We start from the raw sequence: 22,401 nt of genomic DNA, 5'->3' as shown, positions 1-22,401 counted from the left end.
AAAGAGACAACAACCCGAACATAGAAAAAACAACAACAGAAGGTCACCCATAGGTCTTAAATGTAGCGTGAAATTCAAGCACCGGAGGCGTTCTTCAGCTGGCCCCTAAACAAATATATACTAGTTCAATGATAATGAACGCCATACTAAACTCCACATTGCACACAAGAAACTAAAATTAAAATAATACAAAACTAACAAAGACCAGAGGCTCCTGACTTGGGACATCGGCAAAAATGCGGCGTGGTCAAACATGTTTATGAGATCTCAACCCTCCCCCTATACCTCTATCCAATGTAGAAAAAATAACGCATTACAATACGCACATCAAAATTCAGTTCAAGAGAAGTCCGAGTCTGATGTCAGAAGATGTAACCAAAGAAAATAAACAAAATGACAATAATACATAAATAACAACAGACTAATAGCAGTTAACTGACATGCCAGCTCCAGACTTCACTTAAACTGGTTGAAAGATTATGATTTCATCATATGAATATCAACCACAATCCTACCCGTTAGGGGTTTAGTATCATACCATCATAACATATATGAGAAGAACATAACCCGTGTCATGCCAACACCTGGTTTTTTAATAAATGTGTTTAGTTCCGATGCAAAGACCATATTTTTCACACTTTAGGAGTAACATATTGATAAAACTAAATGATAGATAGGATCCGGAAACAAATTGTTGACTTATATTTATTTATTTCTTATAATTTATTTAAACGATATGTGCTTACTTGATTTAAACATAATTTGTTCATATATGTACAAGAGTATCCATTATTATTGTAAGATTACTACATGTCTAAAATAAGTGTACATATTTCCGTTATTTTTACAAACTAATGACTATGTGCTTGATAAATTAGTTTCAAGAGATATGTTAGAAATAACATTAACGGTACCAATTTTCCTGCACCAGAAACTGCGACTATTAACACATGATTGTATGTTGCTAAATTTTTATATAACTCATATTCGTTTAATATATCTTGATTTTTGGATCAGATATAAAATTTGGAAATACTACATGCGTAGATAACCTGTATGAGCAATGAGATAAAATCGATATTTTTGTTGAGGGCGTATTTTATTATTTTAATTACACGGTATTGTATTCAAGTAAAATGAGGATGTAGTTAGAAACATAATATACTAATTCACGAGTTTACAAGCAAATAGGTTCGTTTTTATTTTTAATTTATGCATTGACCATACTATATCGATGTTCACAAATAAAGGCATGCTTTTAAACTAAATTACCCATGCCGAATGCCCACTTTGGCGTTGGAATTTTACAAAAAAAATATTTCCACTTTTAAATGAAATTATATATGAAAATAAAATTAAAAGAGTTGATCTGATTATTCATATAATCAATTTCTACATCAAATGTTATGTCTAAGTCGAATATTAAGGATAGGACGCTTACTACATTATATTCACTTTAACGAGACGGAATTGATTGGTACATCGTTCATTTATTCTCATGATGACTAGATGACTTGTAATGATTACTATTTACTTTGTAACTTTAACTTTCATTATTGTAGTTAGCTTGTATACTTTCGGAAAATGTCTTATGATGTGGATTTATTTTTAGCTCTATTTCCTGTGTGAATGCCCTTACCTTTTTTATCGATGATTTGATGAAAATATTAGGCATGCGTATTGTTAATTTAAATCCTGTATTGGGATAACTGAATTCAAGGTAGGTCATAACTTGTTATGCATCTAAAATAAAATTGAGAATGGAAATGGGGAATGTGTCACAGAGACAACAACCCGACCATAGAAAAAACAACAGCAGAAGGTCACCAACAGGTCTTCAATGTAGCGTGAAATTCCCGCACCCGGAAGCGTCCCTCAGCTGGCCCCTAAACAAATATATACTAGTTCAGTGATAATGAACGCCATACTAAAAGCATGTTTAATACAAAAGGTGACAAATGATTTTCACATTCCATAAATTCATAAACGTCACCTTGATATTGAAAGTTCAAAAATGTACTGAACTCCGAGGAAACTTCAAAACGGAAAGTCCATAAACAAATGGCGAAATCAAATATCGAAAGGGATATTTAAAACTTTTCACATGATAAAACGATTCAGAAACGTTCAATTATTAAAAAGTAAAATCACAAAAATACTGAACTTAGAGGAGAATCCAATCGGAAATATTAAAATTGAGAATGGAAATGGGAAATGTGTGAAAGAGACAACAACCCGCCCATGCATGGAACAGAAAACAGCAGAAGGTCACCAACAGGTCTTCAATGCAGCGAGAAACTCGCAGACCCGGAGAGGTCCTTCAGCTGCCCCCTAAACAAATATATATATTAATTCAGTGATAATGAACGCCATACTAAACTCCAAATTGTACACAATAAACTAAAATTAAAAATAATACAAGACTAACAAAGGCCAGAGGCTCCTGACTTGGGACAGGCGCAAAAATGCGGCAGGGTTAAACATGTTTATGAAATCTCAACCCTCCCCCTATACCTCTAGCCAATGTAGAAAAGTCCATAATCACATGGCAAAATCAAATGACAAAACACATCAAAAATTAATGGACAAGAACTGTCATATTCCTGACTTGGTACAAGAATTTTCAAATGTAGAAAATGGTGGATTAAACCTGGTTTTAAAGCGCTAAACCACTCACTTTGATGACAGTCTCATCAAATTCCGTTATATTTACAATGATGCGTGAACTAACCAGATATAATAAATAAAATAGTCAAAATATTGGTACAGCAGTCATCATCGTGTAACAATTTTAAAAGGAACAATTTAACAGAACACAAAAAACATCTACCTACAAACACATTCATTGATTCGCGTGTCTGACGTTCTTCTTTGATACGGGATGTAACACTTGATAATGGTGTGAATTATACTTGAAGACAATTTTCCTAAACACATTTAAATAGACATATAAAAATATAAATGATCACTGCGGTTTACAGGTAAAACGAAGGGTTATGTTTATAAAATCATTCAAGTGTTACAGGTTTTTTGGCAGCTGGATAGTTGACCTTGCAATTCGAAATCCATTTTGTGATCTGTTTCCTTCAGTAAAGACACCGTGCTAGTGGAAATAGCAATTTTACATTTGCGTTATCTGTATACTTCTCTGTTTTGATTTTATTTCATTTCATCTTTTGTAAACTTATTATGCATTGCATTTATAAGAATTGGTATTCACATGAACTTTGAAATTGGTTTTTTTTTTAATATTTAAAAATCTTGTGAATTTCACGTGATTAAAAATTCATGGGATTTTTATCAAATTTGAAAATTTAGATGCTATTTGAAGTATAATATTTTAAAAATCTTGTGAATTTCACGTGATTAAAAATTCATGGGATTTTCACGGGGTTTTTACATAAGATGATATGAAACTCGCAGGAACTGATTTCACAAGTTTCTCTTAAAAATAAGCTCGTTTGGGGCGAATTTCCATGTGTACATGTAGTCATCAAAATAGATAATTAATTAAAGGGGCACTAGCTGTCAAATTTGTGCTCACCGATTTGACTCAAATTTTCATATTTGGTTCATGACAATGAAAAACATTTATCAAAATTATAAAAAAAATCTAAAATAAACAATATACTTGGTTTGGGCTCGATAATATGTAGCTTCGTTTCGTGTGTATTTTAGTTTAGACGCCATCTAATTAACTGTCGACTTGACCCCAGAAGACCTCTGATTGCCATATAAGCGATATAAACATAAATACAGAAATAAATAGATATCAGACTCGTTCATTTGGATTTTTCCAAGGTCTGTTTAATTTCATATTATTGATTCAAACTACATGTTAATCATCGTTTTTAATTGTATAAGAATGATTTTTTTGTGGATCGAATCAGTCAATCAAATGATTTACCTTTGTTTCACTTTCAATATTGACATTCTTTTCCTTTGAATTATTGCATGCGGTGTCCATCTCTAGCTAAGGAGTTAGATTTAAGTTCACATGAATATTGATGCAATGAGGTCGAATTATTCACTTGCAAGTAAATAATTCATCGTCAATGTTTCTTAGCTTTTTTAACAAAATCGAACCATACTGACTGCTAAAAGTGATATATTATTTCACTAGTTCACTTTCATTAATGATTGAACAAAAAATAAATCATACTTTATTTTTTTTTATATCTCGTAGATAATGTTTAATTTTACTTTAATTTGTCTATTGTATCTTTAAACTTGTAGCTATATATGTATTTCAGATTGATTCTATGTTTGATTTCAAAATATTCGAGATATCTATAAATGACATGTTTATTCGTACATTGTTTCTTCTTTTTGTCTACAACGTACATTCGGTTAAGCTAGATGGGGAGGTTTGATTGTCTACAGTTATCGGTGCCACATGTGGAGCAGGATCTGCTTACCCTTCCGGAGTACCTGAGATCACCCCTTGTTTTTGGTGGGGTTCGTGATGCTTATTTTTTAGTTTTCTATGTTGTGTCGTGTGTACTATTGTTTGTTTGTTGTCTTTTTCATTTTAAACAATGGCGTTGTCAGTTTATTTGTGATTTATCAGTTTGACTGTTCCTCTGGTATCTTTCGTCCGTCTTTTATCTCTCAAAATCATAAGGTGTTCTAGTATTTTAATATTAAACTGAAACTTCAATAATACGGAAATATTTTTGATTTTACGCATAAAAATAGTTTTTGTAATTGAAAACTGTATGTAGTAAATTTTCAGTATTGTTAACTGTTTGAAAAAAATCATTTTCCCTTTGAAAGTCTCATTTTATAACTAGCTGTTCCAATAGTAGACTATATCTAGATTCCTGGTTGGAAACAAAGGAAACTATATTTTGATATTGAAGTATCTACTCAAAAAAGGGTGCCCACAAGGGTGACTGGGGAATAGAAGTATGGTCACTTGGTCTTCTTCCGACAAAACAATATTTTAGAAAATACATTATATATATACAAATTTATAATGTTTCGATTGATTTTATTTTTATTTTAGTTTTTAATTTTTGTTCAGACCGAATGATGTCAGTTTCTTTCTAGAACATCACGTTATAGCTGAAATGCAAGATTATTTAAAATTTTCAGCTGATATGTGATAGACCATGGCTCTTAATGTTGTCGCAATCGACTTTGGAACTACATATTCAGGGTATGCATTTTCTGTTAGTCCAGCTCACACTGAGTTGAAAGATGTAGAGATATTGTCTAATCAGGTATGGAATTCTGGAACAGCAGAAGTTGCATCGTTAAAGACGCCAACTTGCCTACTGCTCACGAAAGAACGAGACCTAGTAGCATTCGGGTATGAAGCAGAAGAACAGTATGCTGATATTGTTATTGATGGAAATGCCGATGACTACTACTTCTTTCACAGATTTAAAATGAATCTTCATAATTATAAGGTAATAGGTGAATATAATAAAGATAAAGATACTACCACTGCAATCGCATTTAAAAACTTCGCCAAGCGTTTTATACATTTGAAGTTTGATGCTGATAGTTGATAAATAACGTATTGCACGAGATTTTGCGGTGGAATCTATTTCTCTTGTATTGTTATGACAACATGCAGACAATTTAAAACTTTTTCTATGACCGTTTACGGGGAGTAGTATGGTATACCCATCTCCGTGTGTCCGTCTGTATGTCTGTTGAGCACAAAAAACTAATTGGCAGTCGTAAAATATAGTGATTACATATACTTTCCTATGATTCGTACGGCGAATAACGCATGTTAACAATCAGTAAACGCACTAGGTGTCGATCCCAGTCAGCTTCCAAGTGCGATTCTAAATTCCAACGACCTTAATGTGACTGGACGTTAAGTAACCAACAATCAATTAAGTTAGCCATGTTTACTTATTATAATAGGTTTTGCAAAAATATCATTCTCATCTACAATTTTGATCGCAATGTTTGTTTGTAGATAACTGAAAAAGTCATGAACTTACTTTTTACTTTTATATACATGTATATATATATATATATACAACTCGTCTAAACATCAACCCAACAATGTTAGATCTGTAAATTTGCTTTCGCAAATTTTTGGTTCTTCCCTCGCCGGGATTCGAACCCATGCTACTGTGATATCGTGACACCAAATCGCCTGCACTGCACCGTCCCGCTAGACCACACGACCACCTGGGCTCTCAAATAAAGAGCTTTCGGTGGGCATGTGTTACCTTTCCACGTCAGTTTTAATCTAGCGGCGTACTACAGTACATGATATATAAGGCATGAAGATGTTATTGTTACAGATCAGCTAAATTATCTATAGTAAAGGATCCTACAAATTAATGTAATATACAGTCACAGATTATTACATTAATTTGTAGGATCCTTTACTATAGATAATTTAGCTGATCTGTAACAATAACATCTTCATGCCTTATATATCATGTACTGTAGTACGCCGCTAGATTAAAACTGACGTGGAAAGGTAACACATGCCCACCGAAAGCTCTTTATTTGAGAGCCCAGGTGGTCGTGTGGTCTAGCGGGACGGCTGCAGTGCAGGCGATTTGGTGTCACGATATCACAGTAGCATGGGTTCGAATCCCGGCGAGGGAAGAACCAAAAATTTGCGAAAGCAAATTTACAGATCTAACATTGTTGGGTTGATGTTTAGACGAGTTGTATATACATTATGTACACAGCCATGTATCACCATCATTGATGGCGATCCGATGGATACATCTGTTGTAGAGTTGTCACTGACTCAGACGTATATATATGTATATATATATATATGTACATTAATTTGTAGGATCCTTTACTATAGATAATTTAGCTGATCTGTAAGAATAACATCTTCATGCCTTATATATCATGTACTGTAGTACGACGCTAGATTAAAACTGACGAGGAAAGGTAACATCCGGCCACCGAAAGCTTCATTTTTATGAAGCCCAGGTGGTCGTGTGGTCTAGCGGGACGGCTACAGTGCAGGCGATTTGGTGTCACGATATCTCAGTAGCATGGGTTCGAATCCCGGCGAGGGAAGAACAAAAAATGTGCGAAAGCAAATTTACAGATCTAACATTGTTGGGTTGGTGTTTAGACGAGTTGTATATACATAATGTACACAGCCATGTATCACCATCACTGCTGGTGATCCGATGGATAAATCTGTTGTTAAATATGTTTTAAGAAAATAAAAAGAAACAATGCTGTCACCGAAGTTGTTTTCTTGCTACAAGTATAAATTTTTGAAAAATCCCTATTAGTCCAGTATATTCTTTTTTACAAAAGAGTTATGTCCCCTGAAATGCCTCATTTGAAAAAAAGATTCTAAAAACAAAACAAAAATAGGTATTTGTTCAAATATTTTGAAAAATACAATAAATCACCAAATTTCTTAATATAAATAAACAATATAGCCATTTAATTGCAAATCTGTCTCCAAATTTGCAGATTTGGACAAATAACTAGACCTTTTTTGTACTGTGATTGTACAATCAAAGATGGCAGTATACCATCAATCTACCTTAAGTGATGTAGATACTGATCTTAAAAACGTTGTTGATGTAATTCAGACTCATCTTAGTGTCATATTTAACAGTGCCATAAAAGCGGGATGTTTGGCATCCCATAAAACCAGGTTCAACCCACCATTTTTTTTTTCTAAAAATGTCATGTACCAAGTCGGGAAAATGGTCATTGTTATATTATAGTTCGTTTCTGTGTGTGTTACATTTTAATGTTGTGTTTCTGTTGTGTCACAGTTCTCTTATATTTGATGTGTTTCCTCAGTTTTAGTTTGTAGCCCGGATTTGTTTTTTCTCAATCGATTTATGAATTTCGAACAGCGGTATACTACTGTTGCCTTTATTTACAGAATATAACTATGAGTATGATTCTTGAAGATGTTAGAGGACAACCACTGCCTGCCATAGACGTGTTTTCGTTGTCAATTAAAGCATTAAAAGATCACCTAGACAGTACCATTGATGTAAAGAATTTGGAACTTGATAAAAGGAAAACGAAGTGGGTACTTACAGTACCTGCCATTTGGACAGACACAGCCAAACAGTTTATGAGAAAAAGTGCTGAAAAGGTGCATTAATTATTTATTTTTTAATAATAAAACATAAATGATTATCGAAAGTTTTTATCACAATAACAATTGGGTTTTTTTTTTATTAATATATGCAGGAATGAAACATTTTAATAAACAGATGGTGTTGCAGGCGCCTGTACTATTTTGATCTTCACGCTTGTAGTTCGTTAGTAAATGTCTTTTTTTTTTATAAACATCAATGAAAAAATGATTAAATTCAGTGAATTTGTAACAAAAATCTGTTTAATTTAAACATTCTTTAAATTCAACAATTTTGCGCTTGTCCCAAGTCGGGAGCCTCTGGCCTTTGTTAGTCTTGTATGATTTTTATTTTAGTTTCTTGTGTATAATTCGGAGTTTAGCATGACGTCCATTATCACTGTACTAGTATACATATTTTTAAGGGGCCAGCTGAAGGACGCCTACGGGTGCGGGATTTTCTCTCTACATTGAAGATCCATTGGTGGCCTTCGGCTGTTGTCTGTTCTATGGTCGAGTTGTTGTCCCTTTGACACATTCCCCATTTCCTTTCCTTTTTTTTTTTTTTTAAATATTTTGATATGAGCGTCACGGTTGAGTCTTATGTAGACGAAACGCGCGTCTGGCGTACTTAATTATAATCCTGGTACCTTTGATAACTATTTACACCACTGGGTCGATGGGCCCAGGCATAGATTACCTCAGCCGTATTTGGTACATTTTTGGGGAATTTTGGGTTCTCAATGCTCATCAACTTTGTAATTGTTTGGCTTTTTAAATATTTTGATATGAGCGTCAATGATGATTCTTACGAGACGAAACGCGCGTCTGGCGTACTTAATTATAATCCTGGTACCTATTTACACCAAATAAGTTTGAGTTTAATTCAGCCATTTATATTAATACTAAGTGAGCAATTTTCATCAAACAATTGAATCCCAAGGGCGACTGGGGTATAGAAATATGGTCACTTGGTTTTCTCCCGACCGACAGTAAAACGCTTGCCGAAGTGGGGCGTCCGTTTGGCTGTGCGGGATGTATCAAGTTCGCAGTCACGTCCGGTCAGAAGGGGGACGTTAAATCCGATGCCTCGTGTAAAGAGAGTGCCACGCTCTTTGCACGTTAAGAACCCTTGCAACAACTCTTTGAGGGGTCCGTAGGTGGCCTGTTGCAAAGGCAAAATTTCTGTCCCTATCCAATATACCCTCCTTTTCCGGTGGCAGTCCAAATTTCTCCGACCATCATCCCAGATGGCCTCTATTGCACCAACCTACCTATTGTATTTATTGTGAACTTGTTCTCGTCCTGAATATGCATGAAATATTTGCCACTGGACGTTAAGCAACCAACAATCAATCAAACAAACAATTGACATGCCGGAGAAAATGACTGAGGTACAAATGTCTTTTATTCAAGTTTATTAAACGGTGCATTTGTATAATCAAATATAATACAGTACTTGGATTTCTTACTTCGGTCATATCTTAGAAAGTGTCCATACATTTATTATATCAATAAGTGATAAATCTTTAAGGTTACATACTTTCCCTCTCGCATGTCTTTTTTGCTGACATGAACTATCATTGATATGGTCATTATTATAAATGAACTGTTTACAAAACTTTTGAATTTTAGAAATACTAAGGTTTTCTATCTCAGGAATAGATTACCTTGGCTATTTTTGGCAAAATGTTGGTCCTCAATGCTCTTCAACTTCGTACTTTATTTGGCCTTTTTAACTTTTTTGGATTCGAGCGTCACTGATGAGTCTTTTGTAGACGAAACGCGCGTCTTACGTAAATACAAATGTTAATCCTAGTATCTATGATGAGTTTATTTATTAACAGCATTTTGTTATGGTAACACTAGAAACCATCTTAAATGCACTAAATCGGTGTTTATTCAGTCAGCTGTATCTATTGATAATTCTTTTCGACAAACTGCCATTTATTTGTGATGGACAAGGTTTTGTAAAATGTGGATATTCTGGGAAGAATAGATGTGAAGAAAATATGTGTGCCTGTCGAAAACTAGAACAATTTGGTAATGGTTGGTTTATCATGCAAGACTAAGTAAACTCGATCTTCATACAACAGGAATCGCATGCACTAAATCACATTTGTATAATAGTTTTGACATTTTTTTGTTGATAATAAGAAAACAAATTGTGTGTTAAAAACTGTATTCAAAGATTACAGTAATCCCAGAAAAGATATAAAAATCATAGCTCACTATCAGGTTAAGGCTTTGCTCAATGTTGAAGACCGAACAGTGACCAGTATTTATTTATGCCTTTTTATGTCTTTTATGGAGAGATGTCTCATTAGCAATATAACCACATCTTCAAATTTCTATGAACTCTACATCAAGGTTTTCAAATAACCCAAAATAGTTGACAGTCACATTGCTGGTTTATAGAAGAGAGCAAAGAATAAAAATATAATGACCGAAGAAGTCGCATTGTGCCCAAACGATGTTTGTAGAGGCTGAAATGTAAATGTTAGTTAATTTATTTCTTATGGAGGATGGTTACCCTAGTAGCATATTTGATCTTTTCTCAGAAGTCCAAGGGAAAAATATTTCAAATTTGAATACAGATTGGCTTTTGCTATGTGATACAAATGTGTAGTAATATTCAACATTCGTGATCAAAGTGAGAGGGGTAGCGCTTTAAAACCAGGTTTAATCCACCATTTTCTACATTTGAAAATGCCTGTATCAAGTCCGGAATATGACAGTTATTGTACATTCGTTTTTGATACGTTTTGTTATTTGATTATGCCATGTGATTTATATGGACTTTCCGGATTGATTTTTCTCTAAGTTCAGTATTTTTGTGATTTTACTTTTTTGAATGTTAGTTAATTTATTTCTTATGGAGGATGGTTACCCTAGTAGCATATTTGATCTTTTCTCAGAAGTCCAAGGGAAAAATATTTCAAATGAATACAGATTGGCTTTTGCTATGTGATACAAATGTGTAGTAATATTCAACATTCTTGATCAAAGTGAGAGGGGTAGCGCTTTAAAACCAGGTTTAATCCACCATTTTCTACATTTGAAAATGCCTGTATCAAGTCCGGAATATGACAGTTATTGTACATTCGTTTTTGATACGTTTTGTTATTTGATTATGCCATGTGATTTATATGGACTTTCCGGATTGATTTTTCTCTAAGTTCAGTATTTTTGTGATTTTACTTTTTTGATAGCATTTCAGTCTCATTTATGTGAACACATCAGGTTTCTTTTTCAAGTTATTTTTGGCCGAATAATAGATATTTAAACTTGTTCGTATTTTTATGTTTGTTTAATTTTATAGCATTTTGGCCATGGTATAGCATTCCTTTATTTACATTCATGGCATTGGACGCTTATTGATATAATCAATAATCATAACAAAATAAAGGTGTTCATATTTTTTGGCAGGCTGGAATACCCAGAGATAATTTGAATATTGCCCTTGAACCAGAAGCAGCATCGATATTTTGCCAAACGTTCCCGTCTGCTGGTTGCCGAGAAATTGCTGAAATCGAATCAAGATATATGGTCGTGGATCTTGGGGGTAAGTCAAATGGATGGACACAGATTTCTTTCGAACATTTTTTGTGATTTAATCAACCAATATCGTTATATCAAGAACTAGACATAACGGCAAAAAAATGGCCAATTGCGATTTGTTACATCTGTCCATAAATAGCCATGACGACGACATTTGAGCTCGGTGTACTAAAAAATCAATAATGTCCCACATTTTTTGTTTTTCTATTTAGGAAGCTAGTCGTTAAGTGGATTATAGATAACAATAATCACACTAATGGTGCATTCAAGCTTAAGTCAAAACAGCTGACATCATAAACAGTAAAACATTATGAGAATTTAAAAGAAACTTGTTCGGCTATGAACACATCAATCACCGTGCGAACTCAGACTAAAACAATTTCAAATTAGAAAAAGATTACAATAGATTTACAGATTAGACCCCATTTTTTGCCTCGCAAAATCTCAGACCGCAATAACATGCATCTCAAGTCCCAAGTCAGGAGCCTGTAATTGGGTGGTTTTCAATGGTTTATGTATTACATATTTGTTTTTCGCTCATTTTTTAAAATAAATAAGGCTGTTAGTTTTCTCGTTTGAATAGTTTTACATTGTCATTTCGGGGCCTTATATGGCTGACTATGCGGTATGGGCTTTGCTCATTGTTGAAGGCCGTAGGGTGACCTATGGTTGTTAATTTCTGTGTCATTTTGGTCTCTTGTTGAGAGTTGTCTCATTGGCAATCATACCACATCTTCTTTTTTATCTCGTATTTTTTACAGACACAACGTGTCGATCCTTTTTGTTCCTTGCGGTGGTCATAAAACCGATACTGTCGTGGCTTCTGTCGTTTTCCTTGTGGCAAAGGGGCACATGGTTGTTTATAAAGTTTGTCAAATGTAAGAAGTATAAATAGGGATCTTTATCAATTTACTACATCGATGATTCTTATGAAGTGTATTACATATTTTCATATTTCGTTTTCTAGGTGGCACAGTAGACATAACTGTACATGAAAAGAATGCGAATGGAACATTGAAAGAAGTGGTAAAAGCCTCTGGAAATTGTTGTGGCGGGACTTCCATTGATGATAAATTTATCGAGATGTTCGTTTGTATATTTGGTAGACCAATCATGGACAGCCTAAAGTCCAAGTTTCCTGATTCGTACTTGTCTCTGCTTCGAAGTATAGAAAATGTTAAAAGAGTATATCAGACATCACAAACTAGGAAAGTACATATAACGATTCCTCGTTCGACTCTTGATGATCTGTGCCAGTCATATCTAGGGGAAAATATCACTACCGTCATTAACTCATCCAGCCTGGCTAGTAACATTGAAATAATTAGAGACAAAATGCGATTTAAAGCAATGTTCGTTGAATCACTGTTCAAAGCAACATGTGATAATTTAGTGTCTTTGGTACAATCTGTTTTGCAACAGTGTACAGTCAGGGGCATTACTTAAACAAGTAACAATTAAAATTACTTATACAAGTAATGTTGAAAACGAGGCTAATTTAAATATAACTTATATAAGTTATTTTTCTGAATATTATTTTTATAGGTGTCCAAGAATACAGATTTTACTAGCTTTAAATAATTTTCACAGTTATCTGGTTATTTTTCCCTTGATAAATAAAAACTAATTCTTCAGAAACACTAATTAACTTTCCGACGCACTTATCTTTCATACCGACGCTTCTGGGTCAAAGATTGGTCTCTTGAAACTATTAAATTATCATTTTCCTCTAAAATCTTGAAGGTAGACTGATATAAATAGATAGATACTTGTGAATTAATTAAGACCTGAAGTTATTTATAATTTGTAACCTAAATCAATTACATATGTGCCTTAGATAAGTGTAATTGCTATTTTTTTCAAAAATGTTTAAAATAACTTATTCAAGTAATATTTTTGTCATTATTTTCAAAGTAACTCTTTGTCTCTATACGCCTCTCAAATCTGATAAATTCTTTATTTTATGATATAAAATGTTGTTTAAAATCATGGAAACTACAATAAGTCTATGTTTCTATTGAAAATTAAAATAACTCTATCAAGTAATTTTATTATTTTTAAAATAAAAAGTTACTTATATAAGTAATTCAAAATAATAACTTGTTTAAGTAACGCCCCTGACTGGTGTACGCATGCGTTACCAAACATCTCAAACATTCTTCTTGTTGGTGGTTTTGCAGAATGCAAGATGATACAAAATACCATGAAAACTTCTTTTCCTAACAAAACAATAATCTTGCAAGAGGATTCTTCAACTGTCGTCCTTAAAGGTGCAGTTTTGTTTGGTTATAAATCCGATTATATATCATCCCGGATAGCAAGATATACTTATGGTTTAAAAGTTTGGCCGCCTTTTGATGAAAATAATCATGACAAGAAAAGAAAAGTGATTTGGAATGAAAATGCATATTGCGACAATACATTGTTTCCCTTTATAGAAATCAACACACCTGTTCCAAAAGGGCATACCATTGAAAAAATGTTTGGAACGATCAGTACATCAGGTGCCCGTTATCATTTTTATTACACAGAAAGTACGGATGTCAAGTACACTGACACAGGCGAATGTTCATTTCTTGGAGGGTTTGATATGAATTTTTCAAATCCAGATCGCAAGAAAATGAAAGTTACATTTAACTTTGGAGACACAGAATGTTCAGTGACGGTATTAGATCCCGAATCGGGGTCTGAACGGAAGGAATTCTTCAAAAATCAACGTTAAACCGATATAAATAACTTGTCGTGTGTTGTGAGCCTAAACAGTCGATATATATGCATCAACGGCTGTAGAATTGTTTTTAGGGGGATAATAAAATATCATATTTGAAGGTTTGTTTTGAAAATAAATGTTTTAGCTGCACATCTGATTATAAGTTGATATATCAATTGAGCGTACTTTAGCTTTAAAAGACCACAAAAACAAAACTAAATAAACTTGTGCTTTTGCTTATAAAGCTGATAGTTTATCAATTTATTAAGTTAAAGTAATATTCAATCTATGTATTAATCAAAAGTAATATTTTATTAATAGGCGGCTTTATAAATTTATAAAATGGATATTTCATCATTTTTCAATTTCAATTTCAAACGAAAATATTTACAAAATGTTATTGGAATAGCCATCACCAATAAGGCAAATAAATATTCTTTTTACAATCAAGAATTAAATGGCATTGTTAGCATTTTCTAGCTAAATTATTCAATACAGACAATAAACTACTACCGGTATGTGATAGATTTAATCATTTGTTTATGAGTTTTCATAAAGAATAGAAAGAAGATAGATGTAACATTTAAATTAACGTTCCGCTATAACGATTTCCGCTCACTAAACAATTCAAAGTTTGGTAACTATGTTGAACTCATCTATTCACCTAACTTGCCGGTTACTTTCACACTTTAACTCACATCGAAAAATTGACCATGAGGGCCGGAAGAAAAGCATACTTAATTAACTACAATAGAAATGAATTCAGATTTTCAATTGTGAACTCTCATTTATATTTAGCAATAGTCAAGCAGCACTTGTATATTGAGTATACTACGTATATCACCCAGATGAAACGGATGCCAGAGCTTGCATGTTGTTCTTGATGGGTTCGGGTTGGCTGCTACACAGGAAGTTATTCAACCAAAGGTTCCTTTTTGTAGATGACCACGGGTATTTTATACTTACTCAAAGTGCAGTCATCTTTTCAGCGATTGTTATATTACTGAATGCACCTTTGCGTACTTTCGCTTTAAACCAAAAAAATTGTAAATTAATAGATTTTCTGTCTGTTTGAAAAACGATTTGTTATACAGATACCAAAGGGATTCTCAAATGTACAAATCCAAAATAAACTGACAATGCATCGGCAAACTATTTAAAAAAACGTTCAAAATAAAATCAGTATACCAAACACAACATAGAAAACTAAACCGATCAGCACGAACCACACTTTGCATGTCTGTAATAGTTTTACTAAAAGGTCCCTTCTATAGATACCAAAGGAACCATTGGGAAACTGATACGTTGAAAGAAAATCGACAATAAATTGCAAAATACGACCAAAAGATAAATAACAATAAAGAAACTTTAGGTAGCAATAAACAGTTAGGAAAACATATTAAAATTTGCCCCCATAAATTTTACCATCTCCTTTTCATTGCTTTCTTGCAATAGTAAGCTTACTGTTTGTGTCATATATGTGTATATGTATGTAATCAGAATCCTCCATAGATTTTATAACCAGTTTGTATAAAAGGGTAAAATATAATTTCTTTTAAGTGTATCCCTGGCAACAATATGCATTGATTTGCTATGAAATATTGCAAAAAAAGGGGGGGGGGGATGACACATGCCTATAAGTAGAATTTCAATCGCTTGAAGTATACATTTTCTGAAACTGTTTACATATATGTTTCAGTATATCCAATGAAAATCATGTCTTTCATCTCATATCTCTTTTGTAAAATTGCGTCAAAAACTTTGTTTAGAAAAAAAATTAGAGGCTCTTAAGAGCCTGTGTCGCTCACCTTGGTCTATGTGCATTCATGTATTTAACAAAGGACATAGATGGATTCATGACAAAATTGTGTTTTAATGATGGTGATGTGTTTGGTGTTTGTAGATCTTACTTTACTGAACGTTCTTGCATTTTTTCTATCTATAATAAACTTGGCCCCTTAGTTACACAGAGGAAAGTATTTTGTAAAAATTTACAAAAATTTACCAAATTAATGAAAATTGTTAAAAATTGACTATAAAGGGCAATAACTCCATGAGGGGTCAACTGACCATTTTGGTCATGTTGACTTATTTGTAGATCTTACTTTGCTGAAAATTATTGCTGTTTACAGTTTATCTATATCTATACTAATATTCAAGATAATAACCAAAAACAGCAAAATTTCTTTAAAATTTACCAATTGTGGAGCAGCAACCCAACAACCCATTGTCCAATTCATCTGAAAATGTCAGAGCAGATAAATATTGACTAAATAATTAATTTGACCCTTTTTCAGATTTGCTCTAAATGCTTTGGTTTCAGAGTTATAAGCCGAAATCTACATTTTACCCCTATGCTCTATTTTTAGCCATGGCAGCCATCTTGGTTGGTTGGCCGGGTCACCGGACACATTTTTTAAACTAGATACTCAAATGATGATTGTGGCTTAGTTTGGTTAAATTTTGTCCAGTAGTTTCAGAGGAGAAGATTTTTGTAAAAGTTAACGACGACAACAACGGACGACGGACGCCAAGTGATGAGAAAAGCTCACTTGGCCCATTGGGCCAGGTGAGTTAACAAGAGGCTCTCAATAGCCTGAATCCCACACCTTAAATTTTTTGCTTAAATCTTCCATGAATGATTATTTTGGGTTTTCAATTTATATAAATGGTTCTTCGATTCTGTCATATCTTCTTCAAAAGCAAAAACAAGTGTGGACACACTGAAATGGCTCGTTTGTCTCGTGTTCATAATATAATTTATGATGAAAGTATAAACAAAACATTGTATACCCCAAGCATTACATTATTGCTGTTTACAGTTTATCTACATCTATAATAATATTCAAGATAATAACCAAAAACAGCAAAATTTCCTTAAAATTACCAATTCAGGGGCGGCAACAGTAGAACGGGTTGTCCGATTCATTTGAAAATTTCAGGGCAGATAAATCTTGACCTGATAAACAATTTTACCCCATGTGAGAGTTGCTCTAAATGCTTTGGTTTTTGAGTTATAAGCTAAAAACTACATTTTACCCTTATGTTTTATTTTTAGCCATGGAGGCCATCTTGGTTGGTAAGCCGGGTCACCGGACACAATTTTTAAACTAGATACCCTAATAATGATTTTGGCCATGTTTGGTTAAATTTGGCTCAGTAGTTTCAGAGGAGAAGATTTTTGTAAAAGATAACTAAGATTTACGGAAAATGGTTAAAAATTGACTATAAAGGGCCATAACTCCTAAAGGGGTCAACTGACCATTTCGGTCATATATACTTATTTGTAAATCTTACTTTGCTGAAATCCCCAAGGGTGACTGGGGTATAGAAATATGGTCACTTGGTCTTCTCCCGACCGGCAGTAAAACGCTTGCCGAAGTGGGGCGTCCGTTTGGCTGTGCGGGATGTATCAAGTTTGCAGTCACGTCCGGTCAGAAGGGGACGTTAAATCCGATGCCTCGTGTAAAGAGAGTGCCACGCTCTTTGCACGTTAAGAACCCTTGCAACAACTCTTTGAGGGGTCCGTAGGTGGCCTGTTGCAAGGCAAAATTTCTGTCCCTATCCAATATACCCTCATTTTCCAGTGGCAGTCCAAATTTCTCCGACCATCATCCCAGTTGGCCACTATTGTATCAACCTACCTATTGTATTTATTGTGAACTTGTTCTCGTCCTGAATATGCATGAAATATTTGCCACTGGACGTTAAGCAACCAACAATCAATCAATACTTTGCTGAACATTTTTGCTGTTTACAGTTTATCTCTATCTACCATTATATTCATGATAATAACCAAAAACAGCAAAATTTCCTTAAAATTACCAATTCATGGGCAGCAACCTAACAACGGGTTGTCCGATTCATCTGAAAATTTCAGGGCAGATAGATCTTGACCTGATAAACAATTTTACCCCATGTCAGATTTGCTCTAAATGCTTTTGGTTTTGAGTTCTAATCTAACAAGAGTGCACACACTGAAATGTCTCGCCTTCTTTACTAATCATTGATATTATGTTGATAGTCCTAAGTATAAAGCTTTATTACAACTGTCACATAAACTTCACATTAACAAAGATAGCTAAACAAAGACCAATGAACCATAAAAATGAGGTCAAGGTCAGATGAACCATGCCAGGCAGATATGTACAGCTAACAAAGCTTCCATACAACAAATATAGTTGACCTACTACTTATAATTTAAGAAAAATAGACCAAAACACAAAAACTTAACACTGTGCAATGAACCGTGCAATTGAGGTCATGGTCAAATAAAACCTGCGGGACTGACATATAGATCATAATATATTTCCATACACCAAATATAGTTGACCTTTGGCATATAATATTAGACAAAAAGACCAAAACTTAAAAACTTAACTTTGACCACTGAACCATGAAAATGAGGTCAAGGTCGGATGAAATTTGCCCGCTAGACATGTACACCTTAATCATTCCATACAACAAATATAGTAGAACTATTGCATAAAAATCCAAAACACAAAAACTTAACTATGACCACTGAACCATGAAAATGAAGTCAAGGTCAGATGACACCTGCCAGTTGGACATGTACATCTTCCAGTCCTTCCATACACCAAATATACTAGCCCTATTGCTTATAGTATCTGAGATATGGACTTGACCACCAAAACTTTACCTTGTTCACTGATCCATGAAATGAGGTCGAGGTCAAGTGAAAACTGTCTGACGGGCATGAGGACCTTGCAAGGTACGCACATACCAAATATAGTTATCCTATTACTTATAATAAGAGAGAATTCAACATTAAAAAATTTTGAACTTTTTTTTCAAGTGGTCACTGAACCATGAAAATTAGGTCAAGGACATTGGACATGTGACTGACGGAAACTTCGTAACATGAGGCATCTATATACAAAGTATGAAGCATCCAGGTCTTTCACCTTCTAAAATATAAACCTTTTAAGAAGTTAGCTAACAACGCCGCCGTAGCCGCCGCCGGATCACCATCCCTATGTCGAGCTTTCTGCAATAAAAGTTGCAGGCTCGACAAAAACTGCATTTTACCCCTTTGTTCTATTTTTAGCCATAGCGGCCATGTTTTTTGATAAAATGGGAATTAAAACACAAACTTTATTCTAGATACCCTAGGAATCAATCAGATGAAGTTTGGTTTGAATTGGTTCAGTAGTTTCAGAGGAGAAGATCTTTGAAATAGTTTACGACGACGACGGACGGACGATGACGGACGCCAAGTGATGGAAAAAGCTCGCATTTCCTTTTGGACTTTTGGAAAGGTGAGCTAAAAATGACTTTTATTACACCACAACTTTCATATTTCAAAATTCCAATGAGGCCAAAATGCGAAACCAAACTCCTAACTGCCGGTGTATTGCTACCTTAAGACTGAATCACACAAAAGTACAACAATAGCCGGGTGATCTCAAGAGGTTCGGAAGGATGAGCAGATCCTGCTCCGTTTGTGGCACCCTTCATGTTACTGGTGTTAATACAAAATGAGTTATAAGTTTAAATCGGCATGTCGCAATCGGGGGAAAAAGTAAAATCACAAAAATACTGAACTTAGACATGTTAGAGGAAGATCAATTGGGAAAGTCCATAATCACATGGCAAAATCAAATAACAAAACGCATCAAAAACGAATGGACAAGAACTGTCATATTCCTGACTTGGTACAGGCATTTTCAAATGTAGAAAATGGTGGATTAAACCTGGTTCTATAGCGCTAACCCTAAATGATTGTAGTTAGGAAATTTGGAACATATCATCTGTGATAACGGTCCACATGTCAACGTATGATGGCATTCATAATATTTACAAACTGTTGATTTCAACCTGATCACCTGGATGATTGGAAATACACTCCCTGAAATATCAACATGGAAATATATACTCTGTATGTTGGCGCTGCTGGAATGTTGTTACACAAAATGGGAAGTTCACAATTATGTATGGGTACATAGAATGGGTATACTTTGCTAATTGTTGAAGGTGTCGTTTGCTGTTCACAATAGTCTTATGTCATTAGCGCATACAGGTAGTTGTTCCATTATTACACAGTTCCATTATGAAAATAGACATGTTTCAGGGATGTAATGCAAGACAGCTTTTAATCCTTTCAAGTTTGAAAATGTTTTTCTATGATCAAAGTGATATATTTGAGTTTACTATGCATAATGTTCTTATAGTTTGTCATTTGCTTTGAACTAGCTTTCAGTATCTGTGAGTGTAGTCGTGCTAGCCTTGTATTTAAATAAACACAAACACGTTGATAGGTCTTAAGTAGGTTCTTTATTTCATCAGAATTGATGTTTATATTCTAACAAAATGACCCTCACATGTAGTGCAAAGGCCTTTTCACCAACTGATTGGTTTGAATCATTTAACATTCTGTTTCAATAATATAACCTTATAAAAGAATATGAAAGTCCTAGACTATTTCAATACCAAATTAAAGATATAACAACTTCCAATAGAGCTGAAGAAAATGGCTACCACTTCACATAAATATTTTAGCCAAGTGACCAGAACAAAGAATAGTTAATAAAAAGATTCCCGCCTAAATCATACTGACCAATAGAAAAGATATAAACAATAAGAAATGTTCTACCTGAATAAACTAGCATATTACAAATTATAATAACTGTAAATAGAATATACCCAGTATATATTCTACTAACATAAAATCTTAAATAACATAAAACATAAAAATATAGCTCTACCACATGAGTACTCTCAAATATATGATTCTGTGGTTGTTTGTTGCTGTATATCATATATTTTTAATTGAATTGCATATAAATCAGGCTGTCAATTTTCTAATTGCCTTTTATAACTAGCTATTGGTTTTGCTCATTGTTGAAGGTTGTTCAGTGGACTATATTTCTTAACTTCTGTGTCTGTGGTGGAAATATGTTTAACTGGTAATCATACCACATCTTCTTATTTTTCATATCGATAACTAATAATAAAACGTTCACAATTGAATGTACCTAGTGAAAAACTAAATAGATTAGAATAAGAAAATGTATAAATTTATTATGCATTTTAGAAGAAATGTAACAAAAACATATAAATTTATAAAATGTCAATAACAATTACATATACATTTAATTCAATATAAAAAGATAAAATCATTAATTTGTGAGAAATATTTGTGACAACAATATAAGTAAGATATAGTTTTAAAATACCACTGAAATTTCCTGATATCATAACAAACAAGTATAGTTAAAGTATTTTTGCCATTTATTTCTTAAATAAAGTTTGACAATTTTCGATTATCAACAGATGATTGACAAATGTTAGATGTCATAAGTAAACCAACTCATTTTTGCGGATACTTTATTTTGTGTAACCCCCCCCAATTTCACTTCGTAGCGATTTAATTTTGCGATATTCTTAATTATTTTATATAGTTTAATAAGGAAAGATCCAAGTTTTACAAATTTGCGACGATTTATATTCGCGTTATTTTTTTTAATTGCTCGCAAAAATTAGTTGGTTTACAGTATGCTAAAAGAGAGACAGGGGGATATTCTAATGGCACAATATGGCAATAGAAATACCAACAAGAATAACGTGTCCAGAGTAAAATGGATGCCCCAATCACACTATCATTGTCTATGTTCTATGGACTGATAAAAGGGGGTCAAAAATTTAATTTGGAACTAAGATTAGAAAGATTGTATCATAGTGAACATGTGTACTAACTTTCATGTTGATTGGTCTTCAACTTCATTGAAATCTACCTCAACCAAAAACTTTTATCTGAAGCGGGACAGACGGACCAACAGACGGACGAACAAATGAAAAATTTGTAAGGGTTCCACAGAACCCAGTGTCTCGCCTACTTTTGTTGTTAATCGCAGACTCAACAAAAATGAGGAAAAACATAAATAAAAATTTCCCTCTCGATACTGTCTTATGATTGAAAGAAGCTTCCAAGTTTGGTAAAAAATCCAGGATAGTTTATGAATCTAATAAATGTTTTATAAACTTTAACTGCAGACTGTATGTAATGTTAACTGGAAGAAAAACTAAGTTCATTTATAAGTAAAATACAGGAAAAGTG

The 22,401-nt window shown here is 33.6% G+C and overlaps 1 protein-coding gene across 1 annotated transcript; it reads left to right on the top strand.

Moving 5' to 3' along the window:
* Positions 1-1,078: 1,078 nt before the first annotated feature.
* LOC139495349 (heat shock 70 kDa protein 12B-like) lies at positions 1,079-13,526 on the top strand. The gene is made up of 5 exons (XM_071283653.1): positions 1,079-1,191; positions 5,098-5,414; positions 7,853-8,071; positions 11,483-11,618; positions 12,582-13,526. Exons 2-5 carry the CDS (start codon positions 5,115-5,117, stop codon positions 13,058-13,060), a joined length of 1,134 nt encoding a protein of 377 aa, XP_071139754.1. The 5' UTR covers positions 1,079-1,191; positions 5,098-5,114; the 3' UTR covers positions 13,061-13,526.
* Positions 13,527-22,401: the final 8,875 nt, after the last annotated feature.

The sequence above is a fragment of the Mytilus edulis genome, chromosome 11 (genome assembly GCF_963676685.1).
Source record: "Mytilus edulis chromosome 11, xbMytEdul2.2, whole genome shotgun sequence".
Classification (NCBI taxonomy): domain Eukaryota; kingdom Metazoa; phylum Mollusca; class Bivalvia; order Mytilida; family Mytilidae; genus Mytilus; species Mytilus edulis.
This window is presented reverse-complemented; position numbering and strand designations above follow the sequence as displayed.

Coding starts and splice junctions, on each gene's coding strand:
- LOC139495349 (XM_071283653.1), top strand. CDS start 5,115: ATGGCTCTTAATGTTGTCGCAATCGACTTTGGAACTACATATTCAGGG. Junction 8,072..11,482: donor TGAGAAAAAGTGCTGAAAAG/GTGCATTAATTA, acceptor ATTTTTTGGCAG/GCTGGAATACCCAGAGATAA. Junction 11,619..12,581: donor TATGGTCGTGGATCTTGGGG/GTAAGTCAAATG, acceptor TTCGTTTTCTAG/GTGGCACAGTAGACATAACT.